Below are 22,982 nucleotides of genomic sequence, written 5' to 3'. Positions count from 1 at the left end.
TTCTCATTTTATTTATTTTTGCTCTGCAATAAAAACAAATGTATTTAACAAATATCATATGTTGGCCGGGCGCGGTGGCTCAAGCCTGTAATCCCAGCACTTTGGGAGGCCGAGGCGGGCGGATCACAAGGTCAGGAGATCGAGACCATCCTGGCTAACACTGGTGAAACCCCGTCTCTACTAAAAAGTACAAAAAACTAGCCAGGCGAGGTGGCGGGCACCTGTAGTCCCAGCTACTCGGGAGGCTGAGGCAGGAGAATGGCGTGAACCCGGGAGGCGGAGATTGCAGTGAGCTGAGATCCGGCCACTGCACTCCAGCTTGGGCGACAGAGCGAGACTTCGTCTCAAAAAAAAAAAAAAAAAAAAAAAGAAAACAAATATCATATGTTGCACATTTCCATATATGGCATAGGATACAAATTTGATTAAGATATAATTCTGCCCAGTAGAAGGTGGGAGAAGGGAAAGGAAGAAGAAGAAATAGAAAATATAAGTTGAATCTGATGCTTAATGTGATTTTTACTCCATGTATACTTTACTCAAATGATAGCTTGTGCACGTGCAAGGATGGACTGTGCTATTTCAAAGTACTTTCTATGGGGGAAGAAAAGAAGGAGAGGAAAAAGGGAGGTGGAGATGGCCATGTTTCTCCACTTCCGAAGGAAAAGGCCCTTTGGTCACCATAGGTGGGAGGAAAAATAAAGTTAAATAAATGGGAGGAATATTATACAGGGAGCAGAAGTATGTGTTTTGTATGGAGGCCTCATTTTAGCAATACCTTTTTTGCTGTTCTGCTTCCAGATCTTATTTGCCAGTTTAATGCCTATGAAGTTCTTATGATGAATGAAAATCTTTCAAGTACTGTTGCCTCATTAAATGCATTATTTATTAATTTAACATCTAGTACTCTCGACAAAGAGCCAGTGAAATGAGTTATTGAGTTCCAGGGAAAAAATGAGAACATAATTTTGAATTTATTATCTCTCTCTATATATACACACAGTTCATAATTGGATTACATATAATAATGATATCAATATGTCTCTCAGTATCGAAGTTGGATTCTGGTAATTTTTTATGTGAGGTTCTTGTGTTACAGTCAGCATAGATTTCTGGAGCATTTGTCTGTTGATCTTTTGGTGGCCTCAAACCTCATTAAGTGGTGAGGGAGATGCTGCTTCTGCTATGTGAGAATTTGATGGCAGAATTAACACAACCTGTGAAACAATCAGAATGCCATAGGTGAGTCACCCAAATAACCTCAGAGTGCCCCTTTCCTGCCCACATGAAGTCGTTGTCATCATCATCAGAGTTTACTCTTTTCTTCTCTGATTCATTCTCAAGATCAAGCATGTGGGACTTCTCAGTCATTCTTTAGATCAGGCCTGATGTAGGACACAACATTCAGTGGTAGCTCTTGACCCGAGCTGTGATGACCACTGCCCTGGTCTTGCAAGTAAATCAGTCTTACATGTGAATGACAGTGCACGATACGATGGGTAAACCAAGGTGTCATGAAAAATATGGGGCTCTTCTTCCAAACCAGGTTGTTCGTGCTGATGGCATCAACATACCCAAATCATGATTTGCTGGTTATAAATAACGCATTGCAAAAACCACACTGGCCCAGAATAGCAGGGATCATCGCGAAACTCAGAAAAGTTCTGGTTGTTCTTCCACAAACTCATTGTGACATAGGGTTGGTGGAAGAACCAGGAAGAGATAGAGACCTAGCTATCATAGGCCCCAAAACCACTGCTTTTCTGAATTCACACCAGGAGATTAGGAAACAACCTTCCCCAGCTCCTATGCTAAGAGCCTAAGGGAGCACAGGCTTAAATACTCTGACATGAAAGTTACTAAAGAGTTTGCCTCCATGTCCAAATGTTTCACTCAGTAAAAATAAAAACCTTTAGTCAATGAAATTATAAAATCATTGGTAATTGCTAAGGATCTCTCCCTTCTCAGGTTTTACAATGCAAAACCCACTATTAGAGCTAATGTGCTATAGTCAATCTCTCTTCAGTGAGGAAGGGCTGTAGAGGAGTGAGACGTGGTGTTGCCTGGGAATCTCAAAAGAAGACAAAGAGGTACAAGATGATGGAGAAGGGCACCAGAAGAACCATCTCATCAAACTATGATTATTTATGATTATTTTATTATTAGGTTGTCGGTTTTGTCTGCCTGTGGGCCTTTGGGTAATGAAGCTAATGAGTAGCTGTTGGGATTTTACTATCCATTTCCTCATTCTGGAACCCTCAACCCTTGGAGGATATCCCTCCCCATTCTTCCTAGAGCTTCTTTCTTGGTCTCTTCTTTCCTTCCATTCCCTACTTTCCTCTCTCCGTGTGACATTCTTTGGGTTTAACTGCCAGGAGCAGCATCAGCTGCAGGTCTTGGGGTAAGAGAGTGGATAGGTGGGCACAGACTGATAGAGAAGTCTGAGATCATGATATTTCATGGAAATATTCCAGGAAAAGTTGTTGTAATAGGATAATGGAATAAAATAAAATATTTTTGGGGGACTTCTTCATTGTGAAATATCCTCATATCTGGATTCAGAGGTTATGCACTTTGAGGTAGAAAGAAAGGGGAAAAGAGCTTTTATGTAGCTATTGTGTTAGGCAGAGTTCTAAGGTGGCACTCACTAACCCCTTGTGATTCCCTTCTCTCGAGTGTGGATGGAACCTGTGTATAGGATGAGATACAAGTTCTGTGTGTAGGTACTAACTACTTAACTTTCAATTTATCAAAAAAGGCATTATTCTGAATGGACCTTACCCGTTCGTGTGAACCCTTTATGAGAGGATTAAAGCATTAGCAACCTGCTGGTTTCAAAGATAAAATACATTGTCCTGAGTTCTCCAACTGAGAGGAAATGAATTTCACCACATTAGCGTGGAAGAGAATCAGAAGCTTCAGGCAAGGCCACAGCCCCAGCCAACTTCCTGATGACAGCCCTGTAAGATCCTGAGTCTAGGACCTACTTCAGCTGGGCTCAGACTCTTGAACCATGGAAACTGAGAGATAATGAATGCATTCTGTGTTAAGACTCTAAGTTTGTGTAAGTGATTACACAGCAATAGAAAACTGATACAGACATCTTCAAATGAAGGCCAATACTCACCCCACCAGGGGTACAACAGACTGCTTTACATCCAAAGGCAGAGAGGGACACAGCAATGCAGAATTCCAGCACACTTAGGACGAGCACCATGCCATCCATACCCTAGGAGAAAACTCATAACAAAAGAATGTGAGAAATGGAGATGACAAGTGGAAACATGTACCAGTAACCACAATGTCATCAGAGAAAAAGCACTGGCTGGGAGTCAGGAAACCTGCCTCCCAGTGGCAGCCATTCCCTTGACCAATTCTTGATCTGCTGAAGTAACTTCTCACTTTTTTCACTGATAAAATAATCACAGACATTTATTCCCTAGTTCAGTACCTCCCAGTGCTATTGTGGGCATGGAAGATGAAAGTGCTTTAAAAAGTTAGGAAGGTAGTATAAAGATAATTGTCATCTTATCCTATTGAGTACTAGAAACTCATATCATTGACAAAATATTATGATTCCATATCTTAGTGATTGTAAGCAGAGTAATGGTCCCCCAGGGAGGTCTGCATCCTTGTCCCCCTAATCCTCAGTTTCTGGGGATTAGAACGCAGACCTCCCTGGGGGACCATTGTTCTTTTTGCACAGCAAAAAGCATTAAATTTGCAGATGAAATTAAGGTTGCTTATTAGTTGATATAAGATAATTTTCCTGGATCATTCAGGTGGGTTCAGCATAATGACAGAATCCTTATAAGTGGAAGCAAGAGGCAGAATAGAGTTCAAGAGACATTTGAAGATGCTGCATTGCTTGATTTGAAGGTAGAGGACAGGATGACAAACCAAGCAACATAGGCAGCCTACAGAAGCCAGAAACAGCAGTAAAACTTATTGTCACCTAAGCCTTCAGAAAGGAGTACGGCCTTGCCAACACTTCGATTTTAGCCTAGTAAGACCCATTTTGAACTTCTGACCTCCAGAAATATAAGATAACCAAACTGTGTTGTCTTAAGACACTAAATTTGTAGTAATTTGTTACAGTAACAGTAAGAAGCTAATACAACAATGAATATCAAGTAGGTCAGTCTTTAATCCATCTCTTCAGAGCACTGACTTTAGGTCTAGTCTTCAGCCAAGAAACATGGTCAAAATTTGGAGAACACTGGGCAGTGCACTCATTTCTATTCATTTTACCCTGGATTGATGCAGGGATTATCTGGTTTAAATATTCTCTCTTTTTCTCTCCATGGTTAGGGATAGTCCCTCTGTTGTGGAAAAGCCAATAGACCAAGAGCTCAGGATGAGTGATGCAGACTTAAGGAGACCTTGAGAATATTTGCACTCATTGCTTTTTTATTTTCTTGTGCCTTCAACAGCTGTAGTGGCCTCTGTGTTTCCAACATTGTTGTAGGCACAGAAGAGAGCAGCAAACTAAACAGACAGTTCCCCTGTCTTCAAGGATTTCACCATCTAGAAGGGTAGACTAGAAGATGGCAAGCTTTCTATAAAGGCCAGATAATGTACATTGTAGGTTTTGCAGACCATAAGGTCTCTGTCACACATATTCAAACCTGCTATTATAACACAAAAGCAGCACTACACAACATGTAAACAAATGGGCTTCATTATATTTCAATTAAACTTTATTTATGAAACTTTATTTACAAAAACAGGTACAGGGCTGGGCCTCCAAAAAAAGTAGCATGTATATAGACCTGTGGACTGATTGTGCAGGTGCCCAGGCAAGAATAGACCGGTTGCTTCAAATCCCAGGAAGCCCTTATGGAGGTCCTCTGCTATAAAAACAGTCATAATAATGTTCACACAATTAACAGGAATCCATCATGGACTCTGGGAAACGTAATTGAGATGAACGCAGAACCAGCTACATAATTTAGAGTCTCTTGTTTAAAATTTTAAAGGCAATATCAAGATAGCAACAGCAGAGCGTTAGATCAAGCATAGGGCTCTCTGAACCATGAAGTCCTGAGTAACTGCACGGGTCCCATGCCCAAGAAATCAGCCCTATCGAGTTGGCCAATTCCAGATTTTGTCTCTGTCATTGTGTCCTTAAAATCTACCAATGAAGAGACCTTCATAAACTAAAAGTAAGGTCCTTCTTCAGGATAGCAATAGCAAATAATAGGGGAATTAGAGGCAAGAAGTTGTAGAATCTAAACTTCTTTTTGCCAATTTCTAACTGAATGACCTTGAAAGAATTTGTCAAATTCTCTATAGAAGCGTTTTCTTATTTTGAGGGAGTGGCAAGAAGTAAAATTGCTTACTACAAAAAGCGTTAGAAATCTCAAGGGAAGTAAATTAGTAGTAAATAAGGTAGTAAATTAGTTTAGCAAAGTTTAGCAAAGACACCTCAAGGGGTTATTTTGGTGTGATTATATAGCCCACAAAACTATGTAGAATTCGCTAGGAATGAAGTCAACAGAATGCGATTGATTCTGCCTAGTAAGTTAGGAAGAATGTTGGGTTTCCACTTTTACATAAGGGAAGGACACAGTAAGGAAGAGAACTAAGCAGCAAGGCAAAAGGCTGAAAGTTCATATAGAGGGAAAGTAACAAAAAATTTGCGGGTGTTGAAAAATGACCAATAGGCTTTCTCTTTTTTGTGAGATGGAGTCTTGCTCTGTTGCCCAGGCTGGAGTGCAATGGGTCCATCTCGGCTCACTGCAACCTACGCCTCCCAGGTTCAAGCAATTCTCCTGCCTCAGCCCCCTGAGTAGCTGGGATCACAGGACATGCCACCTTGCCTGGCTAGTTTTTGTATTTTTAGTAGAGACGAGGCTTCATCGTGTTAGCCAGGCAGGTCTTGAACTCCCAACCTCAGGTGATCTGCCCACCTCAGCTTCCCAATGTGTTGGGATTACAGGCATGAGCCCCTGCGCCCGGCCAAGCTTTTTAATAATAAAGATTTAATTGTGCATTTTAGTCTGCTGTGATGTGCTGCAAGAACTCTTCCTCCCCACAATTACCCAATAGCCCAAAATGTCAAGAAGTTTTACTACCTACAAAATATGGTGTAGGTGGCATTTTCAGAATAAAGCAGTTAGCATAGCATTAAGATAAGAAAAAATTGTACAAAAAAGTAGTAAAATTCAGAATGAAGATTAAGAATTTATCAGGAGCTAGATGTTGAGGAAAAAAGTGGTTAACCTTGCAAGAACATCCAAAGATGTTGGAAAGGATACTGAGTTACTTGACACTTGGAAAATACTGTTCAAGACAATTTTACTTCATTATTAGAGAACAGGAACTGACATCTGGGCCCCAGTTTTAGAGGAGATAACAGTACATACTGCATCACTGTTTTGAAATTGAACAGAAAAATTTATACAAGATACCCAGCACAGTAACTATTAATGAGTAGGTGTTCTGTAACTATTACGCTTTCTTCCCATTTTGCCTCATCACATGTAGAGTAGAGACAGAGATGAGACACGTACCTAAATCCTAAAGGAAAGATTATTTTATTTCTTAATCACTCCAACTTCCCAGTCATTCAGCAATTAGGGATTATTAATTATTGTTGTTGCCAGAGCCAGCACTCCCCAAACTTGCTTCTATGATAATATGCCCTGAAAAGAGGTAGCACCAACCATTAAGATGGACACAGTCCCGTGACAGTTATTTGAGTTGCCATCGTAGTTACAGTAATGGTGATAAAATGAATAAATCACCAAGCTAATTATGTTGATTAAGATCCCTGATACAGCCAGTACAGAGCTGGTGATATTCACTCCCAGGCTACCTCGGACCTAGAAAGGAATGAAAATCAATTAATCCAACAACATCCTCAAATATATCTCCATGAATCACTTTACACCCACCGTTTCTTTCTTACTGCCATCTATCTTTATCTTGATTATTTCAATAGTCTTCTAACTTGTCTTGTGGTTTCAACTCTAATCTCTTGCCAAAACACAAACATGATCTCATTATCCCCCAGCTTAAATTCTTCAGATGATTCTTGTGGGCACATAAGATAATCTCCAAATCTCTTTAGCAGGGTTTTCAATGTCCTTCACACTTTAGCTGGACAGCCCTGTGTCCTTCCCTGCCATTCCTTGCTTCTGAAGCCTGATTTCTTAAAATTTTTCTTTCTTTCTTTTTTTTTTTTTTTTTTTTCTTTTCTGCTCTGTCACCCAGGCTGGAGTGCAGTGGTGCAATCTCGGCTCACTGCAAGCTCCACCTCCTGGGTTCACGCCATTCTCCTGCCTCAGCCTCCCGAGTAGCTGGGACTACAGGCGCCCGCCACTACGCCCGGCTAATTTTTTGCATTTTTAGTAGAAACGGGGTTTCACCGTGTCAGCCAGGATGGTCTCGATCTCCCGACCTCGTGATCCACCTGCCTTGGCCTCCCAAAGTGCTGGGATGACCGGCGTGAGCCACCGTGCCCGGCTTCTTATCATTTTTCTAAATGCTGTTTGTCTGTCATGCCTCTATACCTTTTGTATATTCTCTCTCTCAGCAGTATGTTCTTTTCTGTACATTCTCTTCTCATGGATAAAGGTAAGGAGGCTTTTAATAAGAACTAAAATTGCTGACTGGGCGCAGTGGCTCATGCTTGTAATCCCAGATTTTGGGAGGCCCAGTGGGGGTGGATAACCTGAGGTCAGGAGTTTGAGACCAGTCTGACCAACATGGAGAAACCCTGTCTCTACTGAAAATACAAAAATTAGCCAGGCGTGGTGGTGCATGCCTGTAATCCCAGCTACTCGGGAGGCTGAGGCAGGAGAATCACTTGAACCTGGGAGGCAGAGGTTGCAGTGAGCTGAGGTGGCGCCATTGCACTCCATCCTGGGTAATAAGAGCAAAACTCTGTCTCAAAAAACCAAAAACCAAAAAAAAAAGAAACCAAAAAAAGAAAAGAAAAAGAAAAAATAACTCAACTTGCACAGCAAAGTGTGAGGAGTATGTGTAATGTGGCTGCAGCTGGAGGGGACACTAGGGAGTTGGGTTAGGCCAGATTTGAAAAACACATATTGGTCATGTTCCAGAATTTGATATTTATCTTTTGAACAAAGAAAACTCGAATATGGACTTTAACAAGAAAAAACATTTATTAAGATATGGACTTTTGCATTGTATTGGCTTTATGAAAGGTATCTTGGCATGAGAGTTACATTTTAAATTTGCTTCTTATGTAATAACCTTATTATGAATTTCTTTTATTGAAAACTCAAAATCCTTTTTGAATACAGTTGGAATCTACATTGTAATCAATGGGTCAGTAAATATTATGCCACACTGATGCTTGGTGTCACTGTCATGGGCTGACTCATGCTGCAGGGTTTTGCTGGAGTGGTCCCGCTTAATATTTCTTCTCAATAATTCTCTATATCTTCAAAAAGATTCCCTTCGCAAGGGTAAGATTCCCTACCTTGCCAAAATATCCAGTCCTATGTCAGTAATTAGCCTGACTGAAATTTTTGAAAGACAGATTTTAGTAGGTAAAACGCACAATTGCTCTGATTTTTTACAAACAAGGAAACAAAACCTATTTTACACCCTGGCAGAATACATTTTTTGTTAATCTTTCCTTTTTTTGATACCAAAAAAAAGAAAATATTACTCACCAGGCCTTTTGTAGTTCTAATTCCTGCTGCAATTGACAGGGATCCTGAAATAATAAACTAAAAATGAGAGAAAAAATGAAGGTAAAAAACTTTAAACCAGTATTGGGAGTCATAACTTACTAAACTTAATTCTAAATTAGGTAGGTATGTTAATCAGATCAATTATCTTAGACAAAACCACAATGGTTTGCACATTATTTTCCCTTTTCCCAGAAAGAACAGAGAAATTATACCAGATAAAACCATGGGAGAATTTATCAAGGTTTTCAAATAACGTCTAACTGAAATGATATCAAACCTGTTTGAGGGCACTAGGAGATAAAGTTTCCAAACTTATGATACAAAGTAATTCTTACACGGTACCAAAATTGATGATGATATTTAAACAAAAAACACACTAAAATTATTCTCGTTTAGAGTTTTTTTTTTTTTTTTTTTTTTTTTTTGAGGCGGAGTCTCGCTCTGTCGCCCGGACTGGAGTGCAGTGGCCAGATCTCAGCTCACTGCAAGCTCCGCCTCCCGGGTTCACGCCATTCTCCTGCCTCAGCCTCCGGAGTAGCTGGGACTACAGGCGCCCGCCACCTCGCCCGGCTAGTTTTTTTTTTGTATTTTTAGTAGAGATGGGGTTTCACCGTGTTAGCCAGGATGGTCTCGATCTCCTGACCTCGTGATCCGCCCATCTCGGCCTCCCAAAGTGCTGGGATTACAGGCTTGAGCCACCGCGCCTGGCCTCGTTTAGAGTATTTTTAAAGTTATAAGTAAAATAATAGCAAAAAATGTAAATTCCCAATTAGATGTTGACTAGAATATACTAGTTCATTTGATTTCATCAATAAGGCAATTATTTTTTATTTAGCTAAAATAGCTAGTCAAGTTGGTTAGACTCTCTGCCTTATAGTATTCAACTATTGGAATTTTTTATTTGCCTTTCAAATTTGATTTCAGATGATTCAAAAATCATATTATAATATAAAAAAAAAACTGAACTACTAAAAAGTTCAATAACTTTATTTAACTAACTTCCAAATACCCAGCCATACAGATGATTCATGTTCTCTAAGTCGCCACTGGAATGAAAACGCTAGAGGGAATCACCCATCATATGATGTAAAGTACATCATGAACGTTTGGGATGTTCCTTCAGCTCTACAAACATTTTTTAACATTGAAATATTCTAATTTATACAATTAATGAATTTAAGAAAAAATTGCATGCTAATTGCTATTCACATTTACAGTGTTGATAGGACAGGACATTTAATACAATTCAACATTACTGGTAAAATATGAAGAATTATAATTTCTGTAACATGATAGAAATCTGTCTTGGTCTAAGAGTCTTTAATTACGTTTAATGATAAAAAAAGTAGGACCATTTCATTAAAGTCAAAATTGAGATAAAGATGCTGACTATTATGTAATACTATTCTGGGTATATTTACCAAAATAATTATATAAGAAAAATAGTTGGAGCAAATGGTTAAAACTTTTCTTATTTAAGTACTAACATACGAACAATATGTATCGCAAACATTCAAGAATATGAACTAAAAATTACCATAAACTACTTTAAAAATTCAATAAGGCACCTTGGAAAAACATTCCTTACAGAAATTATATATACACATTAGGAGTGTGTATGTATGTCTGTGTATTTGAAGATAGGATTGAATAAGAGGACTTCATTTACCACAGGAAAAAATATGTACACACTATCTCAGAGGAAAAAACGAGGAATGTGAAACATACAGGAACAGAGCTGAAGAGGCCAAAAATAAGAGGAACTTGTGAATGGTTCTTGGTATTGGTACTTACACTGTATAGAAGATTAGAAGGAGGCACTTTACAGATGAGGTATGGAAAAAAAAGGTTGAAAGAATAGTGGAAGGTAGCCACCGAAAAGATTTCACCAATTAAGTAAAGGCCTCATCTAATGGAACACCTACAAGAGTCTGAGTGATGTCTCAGTGGACAAATGGCTCCTGCAGTTCCTGGTAATCTACTGAACATATGTGGAAAGCTTGCACCACATAAGCTGGTTTTTAATGTGATCTTGAAAAGGAAATGGAAATAAAAGCAGAAAACTAAGTGGTTAGATGTATGCAATTCTGAAAATACACTGACCCTATTTGAATCTTCATTCCTGTACCAAACAGTTGTGATCTTGGGTTAGTTACTTAACCTCTCTTCATCCATAAAATGATGATAATGAAAAATCAGAAGTTTGTGGTGATTGTTTGAAATGAAACTGCACATATAAAGCGCTTTAAGTAGAGTATCCACATGATAGTAAGAGTTTAATACGAGCTGTAGCCGGGCGCGGTGGCTCAAGCCTGTAATCCCAGCACTTTGGGAGGCCGAGACGGGTGGATCACGAGGTCAGGAGATCGAGACCATCCTGGCTAACACGGTGAAACCCCGTCTCTACTAAAAAATACAAAAAACTAGCCGGGCGAGGTGGCGGGCGCCTGTAGTCCCAGCTACTCGGAGGCTGAGGCAGGAGAATGGCGTGAACCCGGGAGGCGGAGCTTGCAGTGAGCTGAGATCCGGCCACTGCACTCCAGCCTGGGCGACAGAGCGAGACTCCGTCTCAAAAAAAAAAAAAAAAAAAGAGCTGTTATTGGCATTAGTATTTTTGGATATATGAAGTATTTTGCAACTTTCCAAAAGTAAAGCACAGCTTTACTGTTCTTCCAATCTTGCACTTCTGCTGTAAACAGGTGAAGGGGAGCAAAAAGCAAGCTCTACTATATAACTGTAAACTATCTCATTCTCAGTTTTAGAAATAAATGGAAACTCTGCAATGCTAGAATAGTCCCTGATTCTAACATAAACCCAACTTATAAATTTTATTTTTCTCTCATCAATGGATAAAACTTGGTATTTTACTCTCAATTTTACTCTCAATTTGCATTAAAACTATCTTGTGTTTTCTCTTGGGAGAAGGTTTTTAAATTTAATAATAGTTATAAGTAACTTAATGTTAATTATATTTTTATGAATTTATGAAACAAAATATATCAAATAACATTTTCATTTTCTAAGGTAACAATTTTCTGAGTTTCAATAGTCAGTAGACTAGATATTAGAAACTGCTTGTGTACCAGCCACATCTCCTCTTCCTCCTTGCTAACTAAACCATTATTTTGTTCAGTTTCTCATGAGCTAAATGTAGGGTAGAGTCCTCCCAGCTAGAGAGGTAAATCTTGATTAGTCCAAGCCAATAATGGCAAGTTCGTTGTCTTTACTGACAGCTGATTTGGGAATATGTATATAAAATATTTACCGAAAGTTGGATGTGTCAACCATCTCCCCTCTGATATGGTCGGCTAGCAATCCTTGATGAAATCCTTGCATCACTGAATGAAGCAATCCTAGAAACGACAAGCCACTAATCTTGTTGTGAACTAATCAGTGGTTTCAATGTTTAAGCCATTCTGGTTTGGGTCTTTGGCAATGTGCTGCTGTAGTATATCTAACGGATATATATATAAATATTTAATCTACCTAGATTTAATATAATACTATCAGTAGTACTTTAAATATGAGAAAATTGAGTAAGAAATGTTAGATAGATACCACTCTCAGATTTACAGAATTACAAGATACAGTTAGAATAGGATTCCAAAGATCAGGGTATTGACAACTGCTTTATGTTATCTTCAATTATATCAAAAGATACTCTACTCACCATCACTGACCCCCAAATTGTGTACCCGATATACACAGAAACAGGGTAACGTCCATAAGCACTAAATGCAATACACATCGTTGTTATTCCCATGCTAAGGCTCATCAGGGCAATCAGAATCTGCACAACCTAGAAATGATGAAGAAAGTAAAAACTGATTATCCACCACAAAAATAGTGCTTCTGCCACCCCCTTTCCAATTACTAAGCTATCCTTAGTCTCCTTCATTTGATATAGTCATATGACCTTCTTAGTATTCTCTTATCACTCTTTTTTCACGTAAATAACCATGAATATTTTCTTACCAATATTACCACTCGGGATGTCTATCATTGCCAATAATTTCAAGGTTAAGAGGAGTATGCCAGAACCAGCCCAGAGTTGCTTTTCTGATACTTACGATGTTACTTCTACCACAACTATTTCTCTCTTTTTATCATGAGCTCAGAGAAGTGGCCTAGGAATTAGAAAGCAATTATTGTAGCAAGGAGAAGTAACCTGAAGAAAGGAGAGTATATACAGGGGAAGAAAAAAAGAAGAGCAAATATAATATTTTCTTGAAGTCTGGAGTATGAGGACATGAGTATGAGTACCCAGGGATCTAAACATAGCAGAGTAAGAGTACCATTATCCCATGGCATTCCAAAGGATCAAAAATATTTCAACAACTTATCAAAATGTATGGGATGTAGTGAAAGCAATGCTTAGAGGAAGATTTATAACATTGAATAAATATATTAAAAAATCATGATCTAAAATCAATCTCCTGAGAGTCTACCTTAAGAAACTAGAAAAAGAAGAGCAAATTAAACTCCAAATAAGCAGAAGAAAAACTATAATAGAAATTAGAACAGAAATCATAAAATTGAAAACAGGACGTGAATAGACAAAATCGATAAAATCCAAAGCAGTTTTTAAAAATATATGTATGTATAAATAAAATAAAAACATCTCTAGCCAGGCTAAGAAAGAGAGAGGACAAAAATCACATAAATGAAAGAAGGAACATCACTCCAGTTCCCATCGAAATTAAAAGGATAATAAAAGAATATTATGAACAATTCTACACCCACAGTTTGATAGCCTTGATAAAATGGATAACTCCTTAAAGACAATTTGTCAAAACTCACACAAGAAGAAGGAGACGCTCAGAATATGTCTATAATTATTAAATAAATTGAATCAATAATTAATAAATTTCCAAAACAGAAAGCATCAGACCTAGAAGGGCTCAGTGGTGAATTCTACCAGACACTTAAGAAATAAATTATACCAATTATTTACAGAAAATAGAAACAGAGGAAATACTCCTTAGCTAATTCTATGAAGCTAGCACTACCATCTGCCAAAAAACCACGCAAAGACATTACAAGAAAAGAAAACTACAAACCAACATCTTTGATGAACAAATATGCAAAAATCCTCAACAAAATATTTGCAAACTAAATCTAGCAATGCATTAAAAAAATTGTGTAGCATCACCACTTGGGATTTATCCCAGGTATGCAAGTCTGACTATACGTTGAAAAACCGATTAATGTATTCATCAATCAACAGGCTAAAGAAGAGAAATCACATGATTGTATTAACAGATGCAGAAAAAATATTGAACAAAATCCAATGCCTGTTTATTATAAAAACACTTGAAAAACCTATCAATAGAGGAGAACTTCTTCAGGTTGATAAAGAATATTTATAAAAACCTACAGCGAACTTCATACTTAATGGAGAAACTCAAAGTTTACTCACTAAAGTCAGGAACAAGGCAGGGATGAGCCCTGTCACTACTCCTTTTAACATTGTACTGGAAGTCATAACAGAGACAGTAAGACACAAAAAGGAAATAAAGGTATATAGATTGGTCAGGGAAAAATAAAACTGCCTTGTTCCCAAAAGACATGATGTCTGTGTAGAAAATCTGAAAGAAGCAACCAAAAATTCCTGGAACTAACAAATGATTATATTAGGCTTATAGTATACAAGATTAATACATAAGAGACAATTACTTTCTTATGTACTTATAATGAATAAGTGAAATTTGAAATTAAAAACATAATGCCATTTAAATTAGCACTTCTAAAAATTAAATATTTAGGTATTGGTATTTGGTATTTGTTAGGTGTAAATCTAACAAAATATATACAAAATCTATAAGAAACTACAAGCTTTGATAAAATAATTAGCTAAGTAAATGGAGAGATATTCCATGTCTACGGATAGGAAGACTCCACATTGTCAAAATGTTAGTTCTTCCCAACTTGATCAGTAGATTTAATGCAATCTCCATTAAAACCCTAGCAAGTTATTTTGTATATATTGATAAACTGACTCTAAAATTTATAAGGAATGGCAAAAAAGCTTAGAATAGCAAACATGATCTTGAAGAAGAAGAAGAAGAAGGAGTTTTAAGACTAATACTACCCAATTTTAGGACATACTATAAATCAGGGCTGTGTGGTATTGGCAAAGAAATGACAAATAGATCAATGTAATAGAGTAGAAAGCCTAGAGATAGCCACACAAATATAGTCAAGTGATCTTTGGTAATGAGCCAAAGTAATACAATGAAAGAAAAAGATAGTCTTTAAAAAAAAATAGTACTTAAAACTTGATATCCATAAGTAAAAATAAAACTTAGACACATACCTTTTATCTTTCATAAAAATTAACTCAAAATGAATCACAGACATAAATATTAAACTAAAAACTATAAAACTCCTAACAGAACATAGGCCGAAATCTAGATGACCTTGGGTTTGGTGATGAATTTGTCAATACAATACCAAAGGCACAAACCATGAAATACAGAATAAATCATCTTAATTTTCTTAAAATTAAAAAATTCTGCTCTGCAGAAGACATTGTCAAGAGATGAAAAGACAAATCAGACTGGGAGAAGATATTTGCAAGAGTCATATCTGACAAAGGATCGTTATCCAAAATATACAACAAACTTAGAACTTAACAATAAGAACATGAATGTCCTCGTTTAAAAATGTGCCAAAGAATTTAACAAGACACCTTATGAAAGAAGATACAGAGATGGTAAAGAGACGTGTGAAAAGATGGTCCACATCTTATGTCACAAGAGAAATGCAAATTAAAATGATAATGAGAGTCCACTAGCACCTGTTAGAATGGTAAAAATTCAGAACACTGACACTACCAACTGCTGGAGATTATGTAGAACAGCAGGAACTCATTGAGTGTTGATTGAAATATTCAAAATGGCAAAGTCACATGGAAGACAGTATGGCGGTTTCTTACAAAACTAAACATACTATTACCTACAATATAGTAATCATACTTACCCAAGTGAGTTGAAAACTTATATCCACACATAACCTGCCACACAGATATTTATAGCAACGTTACTCCTAATAGCCAAAGTTTGGAAGCCATCAAGATGTTCTTTGAGGTGAATGCATAAATAAACTGTGGTACCTCTAGACGATGAAATATTACTACTAAAAGTAAATGAACTATCAAGTCACAAGAAAACGTGGAGGAAATTTAAATGCATGATTTTAGGTGAAGGAATGCAACCTAAAAAAAAACACCTCTTGTACAATTCCAACTGTTTGACTTTCTGGAAAAGGCAAACTATGAAGACAATAAAAGATTAGTGGTTGCCAGGGATTAGTGGGATACTATATGATACTATAAAGGTAGATTCCTGTCGCTATACCTTTGTTAAAACTCATAGAACACCCAACACAGAGAATGAATCCCATTGTGATTTGTGTACTTTTAGTAATGATGTGTCAATGTAGTTCATCAGTTGGTACAAAGGTTACACTCTGGTGGGAGGCTGATAATTAAAAAGCTATGCATGTGTGGGAGCAAGGGGCATATGGGATATACCTGTACTTTGCTCTCAATTTTTCTTTAAGCCTAAAACGTCTCTAAAACATACAGTATATTTTAAAATAATTATTCATACATTAAAAAATAAACCCACTTTGGGAGGCTGAGGTGGGCAGATCATGAGGTCAGGAGTTCGAGACCAGCCTGACCAACATAGTGAAACTCCATCTCTATTAAAAATACAAAAATTAGCTGCGCGTGGTGGCTCATGCCTGTAATCCCTAACTACTCAGGAGGCTGAGGCAGGAGACTTGCTTGAACCCAGAAGACGGAGGTTGCAGTGAGCCGAGATTGTGCCACTGCACTCCAGCCTGGGTGACAGAGCGAGACTCCATCTCAAAAAGTAAAAATAAATAAATAAACCTAGTAAGTGCCAACATAAATAACATCGTTTATGAGAAATAGCTATATTTCCCCCACCCTCCAAAAAATGAATAATGTGAAAAAAGGATCCAAAATATCCACAGTGACATTTTCCCATTTGAAACTTGGGCTAGGCCGGGCGCGGTGGCTCAAGCCTGTAATCCCAGCACTTTGGGAGGCCGAGACGGGCGGATCACGAGGTCAGGAGATCGAGACCATCCTGGCCTAACACGGTGAAACCCCGTCTCCACTAAAAAATACAAAAAAGTAGCCGGGCGACGTGGCGGGCACCTGTAGTCCCAGCTACTTGGGAGGCTGAGGCAGGAGAATGGCGTAAACCCAGGAGGCGGGGCTTGCAGTGAGCTGAGATCCGGCCATTGCACTCCAGCCCGGGCGGCAGAGCGAGACTCCGTCTCAAAAAAAAAAAAAAAAAAAAAAAAAAAAAAAAAAAGAAACTTGGGCTAGTGATAAACCTATATTTAATGTCCTTTCACCTGCACTATTCTGTCATTCTTTTAATCCTTCATTTCTTTTAGGCATGCTCATCTGAGACTCCAGATAAAAATGCTCAGAGAATAGATTTTTCATCCTCTGAGCAGGGGGCTAAGAAAAGGTGCCAGAAAGAAATAGTAGCAATATGCATCTGTCAGCTATTCAGGAGGGCCTATAAAGGGGACGTCAGCTAGTAGTGCATAGGTGGCCTTTTATTTTACTGCTCTTCCATGCTGAGTTTAAATACAATTATCATGGATGACCCACAACCCTAGAATAGATCTGAAGTCAATATATTTCAAATATAACTCAACTGGAAGCACATCGTGATAGAATACTATATAGTTTTTCAGATGAAGAGCGTGAAAAGTAAATACTGATGTTGCAAGGGTTGGCTGTTATATTATGAGGTTAGTGGGACAGTGTATTTGGCATTAGGTCTTACAAAATATGAGATTACAACACCATTGGTCTTCACCTAGATTTGCAACTTACCCCAAGGACTTTGGGTTCCCCCTTCAAGAACTTCTCTTGCAATCCTTTCCACATATGTGAATGTACGACAGCCATGTTTCCCAGCTGGGGCACACCAGGGCCGGCCCCTGGCATGGCCTGTTCCATTCCTCGCATGGTTGTCATGGCAGCAGAAAAGGTGCTACAATAAGAAATGTAATTTAGTATGATGTCCTGGAAATGACAAAGGAGGACATGACACTTTGGGGCAGGTTCCTCCCTAAGGACAAAATCTGGTCTACATTCCCTTCCCATATCATAATAGCTGTTAGAGCCAGGGAAGTGGAATAGGCAACACATTAAGGGTGGGGCAGGGGGAGAAACTAAATGTCATATGATATCAAGATGCTAGAAAGTCCCGCAGAGAGGGACATGTTGACAGAAATGAGGTAAACCTGTTGGACCTCTAAAATTAGAGAAATTTATTTAAGTTCCATTCCAAGTCTGCTCCGATTTTATTTCTATCCCTCTTACTGTCTAGTCCCTTGATTACAGCCACTTCCCCACGAAGGATTACTTTTTTTTTGAGATGAAGTATCGCTCTATTGCCAGGCTGGAATGCAGTGGCACGATCTCGTCACACTTCAACCTTTGCCTCCTGTGTTCAAATGATTCTCCTGCCTCAGCCTCCTGAGTAGCTGTTACTACAGGCGCACGCCACCATGCACAACTAATTTTTGTATTTTTAGTAGAGACAGGGTTTCCCCATGTTGGCCAGGATGGTCTCGATCTCCTGCCCTCGTGATCTGCCCACCTTGGCCTCCCAAAGTGCTGGGATTACAGGCGTAAGCCACCGTGCCCGGCCAAAGGATTACTTTTATAACAGCGATAAAGTACACAAACTCATCTGCCTTCCAATTTATTGTATAGTATTGTATAGTTCCTCCTTTTCTAATCAGGGCACAGTTAAATTCACAGGGCTGAAAAATCTTCCTATGTTCATCCTTGCTGGGTGTGACTTATGTAACCTTGTATTTTGTCCCACAAACTTTGAAATTTGGTAATGAAACTAATGGCTCTGAGTCATATTCTTGGCACCACAAATCTAAATCTCTTCCTATTACATTGCTTTAAATCCTAACTTGCTGGTACACAGCAAGGACCCATCAAATCATTTTTTGAGAATCTAAGCACAAACATATTATCCTTATACTTCTTTCTGTCCTCAATGTAATAACTCCAACCAAGTCATGTCGAGATATGCTAAAGTTACATGGAAATTTTTATCTATGTATTTGAATTCATATTCAGGTGTTTCATGATCCACTTCCATAATTTTTAGGGAAATGAAGCTTGCTAATATCCTTGAAGTAATAGTTAATTTTGATATCATTTATGCTTCATTGAACCCCTATAAAAGTCTCAAGTTTGGAGATGTGTGCCCTTTTATTGGTAACATAAATGAAAAAAAAATTGTTATACTCCAAATTTACTATGGTGAGAAAAAAATTAAGATTTCTCTGAAAAAATTATCATCTTGTATTTATTTTTAATACATCAAAGGAAATAAATTATTAACTATCTAACAATAAAACTGATTACAGTCAGAAGGAGAGTGAATTTCAGAGAAAGAGGAGAAAAGTTAAAATGAAAAGATTAATCATTTAGAACATGAATTTAACTTTAGTAATGTATATACTTAAAATTATGAAAAATAGTAAAATTAAAAGTACAGAATTACAAATTATAAAATAAGAATTTCTTTTAAAAAAGAAAGACAAATATAATAAATGAGAAATATATAATGTAAATATGACTGAAGTAGTTAAGATAAGGAATTAAATATAAGAATGTAACATTGAAAAAGTCAATGTTCTTATTCTTATCACTTTTAGAAAAGTTCCAAAAACAATTTGGACAAACAGAATTAGAACTCCATTGTTTTTATGAAAGTGTGAAACAACTAACATTTCTATAAATCAGGTGAAATGAGTGTTAAAAACAAAGATTACATGAGGATACATTTGGAGAGAAGTGTAGCGAGAGTATGAAAGAAACAGGACACCATGGCCGCAGATTTCAGAGTATACTTATCAAAGATGAGAGGCCCCCCGAGGTGTACAACATAAATTATTGTTTACAATCCTGGGAATTAAATACATCAGTTGATAACTGTCACTTCCCTGGAAAAGTATAGTTCTGAGAATCATCAAAGTCAGTAGTAAAGGAGAAATCCCACCAAAAAGCCACATATTTAGAAAGCAATCAGTCTCTGAATAAGTCCTACATTGGAGTCCATAAAGAAGGAAGTAGATATCCTTCATACAAGCCTCCAAGAAGTCCCACAGATTAGGAGCACCTGTTTATATATCACATATAGAATATGTAAAGAGTACAGATAACTTATTTAAATGAAAATTAAATCACAAAAATGAAGTCAAAGATAAAGCACATAGAGTGACAGGACATATTTGGAACATAATCTCAAATAAATTTCAAATATAAAATAGTGTTGACAGAAAACAATTGGTCAATGTGTTAAATAATAAGGAATAGCTGAAAATAGAATTAGTCAACTGGAAGAAAAATTTGAAGAAATCACCAAGAATTCTGTAGAGAAACAAGAAAATGGTCATAATAGAAGAGAGGTTAAAAGATTGGAAGAGTAGAATTAAAAGGTCTAGAATATGTCTGATTAGAATTCTAAAGAATGTCACCAAGAAGGCCAACTAGAAGTTCCTAACCCTCATCATCATCAATACACACACACACACATACACACACACACTCCCCAAAACAATGAATAAACAACTGCATTCCAACCAAAATAATTAAAGAAGAGCACTTGAAAACACCAAAGGAGTAGCAGAAATCTTGTAGATCATAGAAACCCAGGATGGCTGCATGAAGAAGGAGAAAAAACACCTTTCTTCCACCACCTTTCCCCCAGTTAGGACCAGCTCTGAGTCAGGAGGGCCTTCTTCCTGCAGGGAAAAGGTAAGTGAGAGGACCTCAGCAGCTCCCATCAACACCATGGACACCTGTAATCTTACTACTGAAGAAACTTAGAGTTTTCACAGGCTCTGAGTTCAGCTGATGGAGCTACCTGAAGTCCACATTCCAGAGGTGGCCTCCGTGGCCTGAACTGCTACTGTACTGCCCCTTCTTGGAAGTGAATCACTGCTAGAGTGCATTCTGCTTCAGGAATGAGTAGCCATTTGCACCCCTCCATCTCTGAGGCTTAACCACCACTATACCACACACACCTGGTAGCCATACCTAAGCCAAACTGCTGCTGTCCACTCTCTACCTGCCGAGGCCAGGCTGCCATGGAACTGCTCCATGCCCCCATCTTAGTCGCTGGTGCATTCTGCCCCTCCAAACTCAAGCTGAAACTGTGTCACCCAACAATCCAGGCAAAGTAACTGCAGTGCCCTACCTCCCTGGAACTGACTAATTTCCTGGAGTCCAAGCTTCTGAGAAACCTGGCTCTCCAGGGGGTCATTTCTGTACTGCTTCAAAAAACCCAATGACGAAGCCACAGACAGGCCTAGTCATTCCTGAGGCCTTGCTGCTACTACATCCAGCCTTACACAGTCTGGGATATTGCCATGCCCTAACATCTCAGGGTCTAGAGTTACCACTATGTGGCACTCCATCCCCCAGGGTTGGAGTTGCTGCAGTGCCCTATTGGCTCTGGAACCAAAATTTCGACTGTAACCTGCTCCCAGAGCTCAAGCCTCCAGAGCCCCCCTCCTCTTGCCCTGGAGCCATGCTGGTGTTGTACACTGACCCCAGCATCAGTAACTGTTCCATCCCTGCCCCATGGGCTTGAGTTGCTGAGGTATGCCTCAGAGTCACAGCCTCATCTTTGTGGGTAATCTGTATCCACCCATGCCTCGGTGAGTGAACCTCTGCCACAGTAGTTTTGCAAGACCCTGAGCCTAGGACCCCAGCTCCACAGCCACTATTATAGTGCAAAAAGTACAAGCTGTCAACCTCGATGGCAACCATGTGGTGTTAACTATGTGGTGTTACAGGCTCACAGACTGCAAGGGCTGTAGGGGCATGGCTTTCTCCACCTAGGATCAAAGGATGTCACAAACAGCTATGGGAGTGGAGTTACTTCAAAGAGCCTCCATCAGGGCAATGCTGAGTGGAAATATGGGGTCAGAGCCAACACAGAGAGTCACAGTTAGGAATATGCCTGGTGGAGCCATGGGAGTGAGGCTACCTTTAAGATCTCAGAACTATAAGACCGCTAGCATGCAACTCCAGCCTAACAGAGCTGAAGCATGGACTGAGCCCAGTGAAGATATGCAAGCAGGACTGTCTGAGGGCCGCAGTCAGCATTCCCAGGATTCAGGACATGGAGTCAAAGGAAATTATTCTCCAGATTTAAAGCTTAATGCTGTTTTCTCTGTTGGGTTTTGGACTCACTTGAAACCAGTTATGCCTTTTTCTTGCCTAGTTCTTTCTTTTGAACTGAGAGAGTCTATTCTGTACCTGCCCTACCATTATATTTTGAAGACAAATCACTTGTTTTGATTTCACAGGCTGACAGCTGGAAACATTTGCCTCCCGATAAATCATACCTTGAGTCTCATCCATATCTGCTTCTGATGTGACTCTGGACTTAGAACTTTAGAGTCGATGCTGGAATGGGTAAAAACTTTGAGCCTATTGAGACAGAATTATTGCATCTTGTATGTGAGAAGAACATGAGTTTTGGAGGGCTGTGGATGAAATGCTATGGTTTCAATGTCCCCTCTAAAACTCATGTGACAACTTAACTGCCATTGTAACAGTATTAAGAGGTGGAACCTTCCAGAGGTAATTCAAGAGGTAATTACATCAGGACACCCCTACCTGCATGAATGGATGAATGTTATTATCATTGGAGAGGGTTAGTTATCACAGGAGTGGACTCCTCATAAAAGAATAAATTTGGCCCCATCTTTCTCTCTGCTTTATACGCTCACTTCCACCTTCCTTCATGGGATTACCCTCACCAGAGGTTTACACCATGCATGCCCTTAGACTTCCCAGCCTCTAGAGCTATAAGTGAAATACATTTTTATAGTAAATTACCCAGTCTTCAATGGTCTTTTACAGCAGTAGAAAACAAAGATACCAAAAATTTAGTTTCGTGGGAGGACAGTACAAGTCTAGAGTTCTTGTTTCAATAAACATTGCTACTGTCACCATAAAATAGTCAATTTATATAACTATGAGATGTTTTATGTAAGCCTAATGATGACTACAAGGCAAAGAACTACAGCAGATACACAAATGTTAAAGAACTCAAAACTTAGCACTTCATAAAATTACCAAATCACAAAGGTAGACAAGAGAGCAAGAAAGAAACAAAGGTCTACAAAAACAACCTCCCCCAAATAATAAAATGGCACGAGGAAATCCTTATCTATTAATGCTAACCTTAAATACAAATGAATTAAATTCTTTGA

At 38.5% G+C, this 22,982-nt stretch overlaps 1 protein-coding gene across 3 annotated transcripts in view; it reads right to left on the bottom strand.

Annotated features, from left to right (window-relative positions):
* Positions 1-864: 864 nt before the first annotated feature.
* Positions 865-22,982, bottom strand: part of MS4A4A (membrane spanning 4-domains A4A) — a 65,515-nt gene continuing 43,397 nt past the window's right edge. For 2 of the 3 annotated variants that reach the window (XM_030918460.1, XM_010384985.2), the window contains exons 2-7: positions 17,557-17,716; positions 12,340-12,468; positions 8,649-8,705; positions 6,669-6,827; positions 3,128-3,229; positions 865-1,217 (exon numbers count right to left, since the gene is read on the bottom strand). In XM_030918460.1, the coding sequence (XP_030774320.1) occupies positions 1,146-1,217; positions 3,128-3,229; positions 6,669-6,827; positions 8,649-8,705; positions 12,340-12,468; positions 17,557-17,700 (663 nt within the window). In that variant the 5' untranslated portion in view covers positions 17,701-17,716 and the 3' untranslated portion in view covers positions 865-1,145. The remainder of the gene's footprint in view (positions 1,218-3,127; positions 3,230-6,668; positions 6,828-8,648; positions 8,706-12,339; positions 12,469-17,556; positions 17,717-22,982) is intronic. The other variant, XM_030918459.1, reaches the window with a different exon arrangement.

The sequence above is a fragment of the Rhinopithecus roxellana genome, chromosome 15, assembly GCF_007565055.1.
Source record: "Rhinopithecus roxellana isolate Shanxi Qingling chromosome 15, ASM756505v1, whole genome shotgun sequence".
Taxonomy (NCBI): Eukaryota; Metazoa; Chordata; class Mammalia; order Primates; family Cercopithecidae; genus Rhinopithecus; species Rhinopithecus roxellana.
The sequence above is the reverse complement of the archived record's forward strand: the minus strand, read 5'-3'. Positions and strand labels throughout refer to the sequence as shown.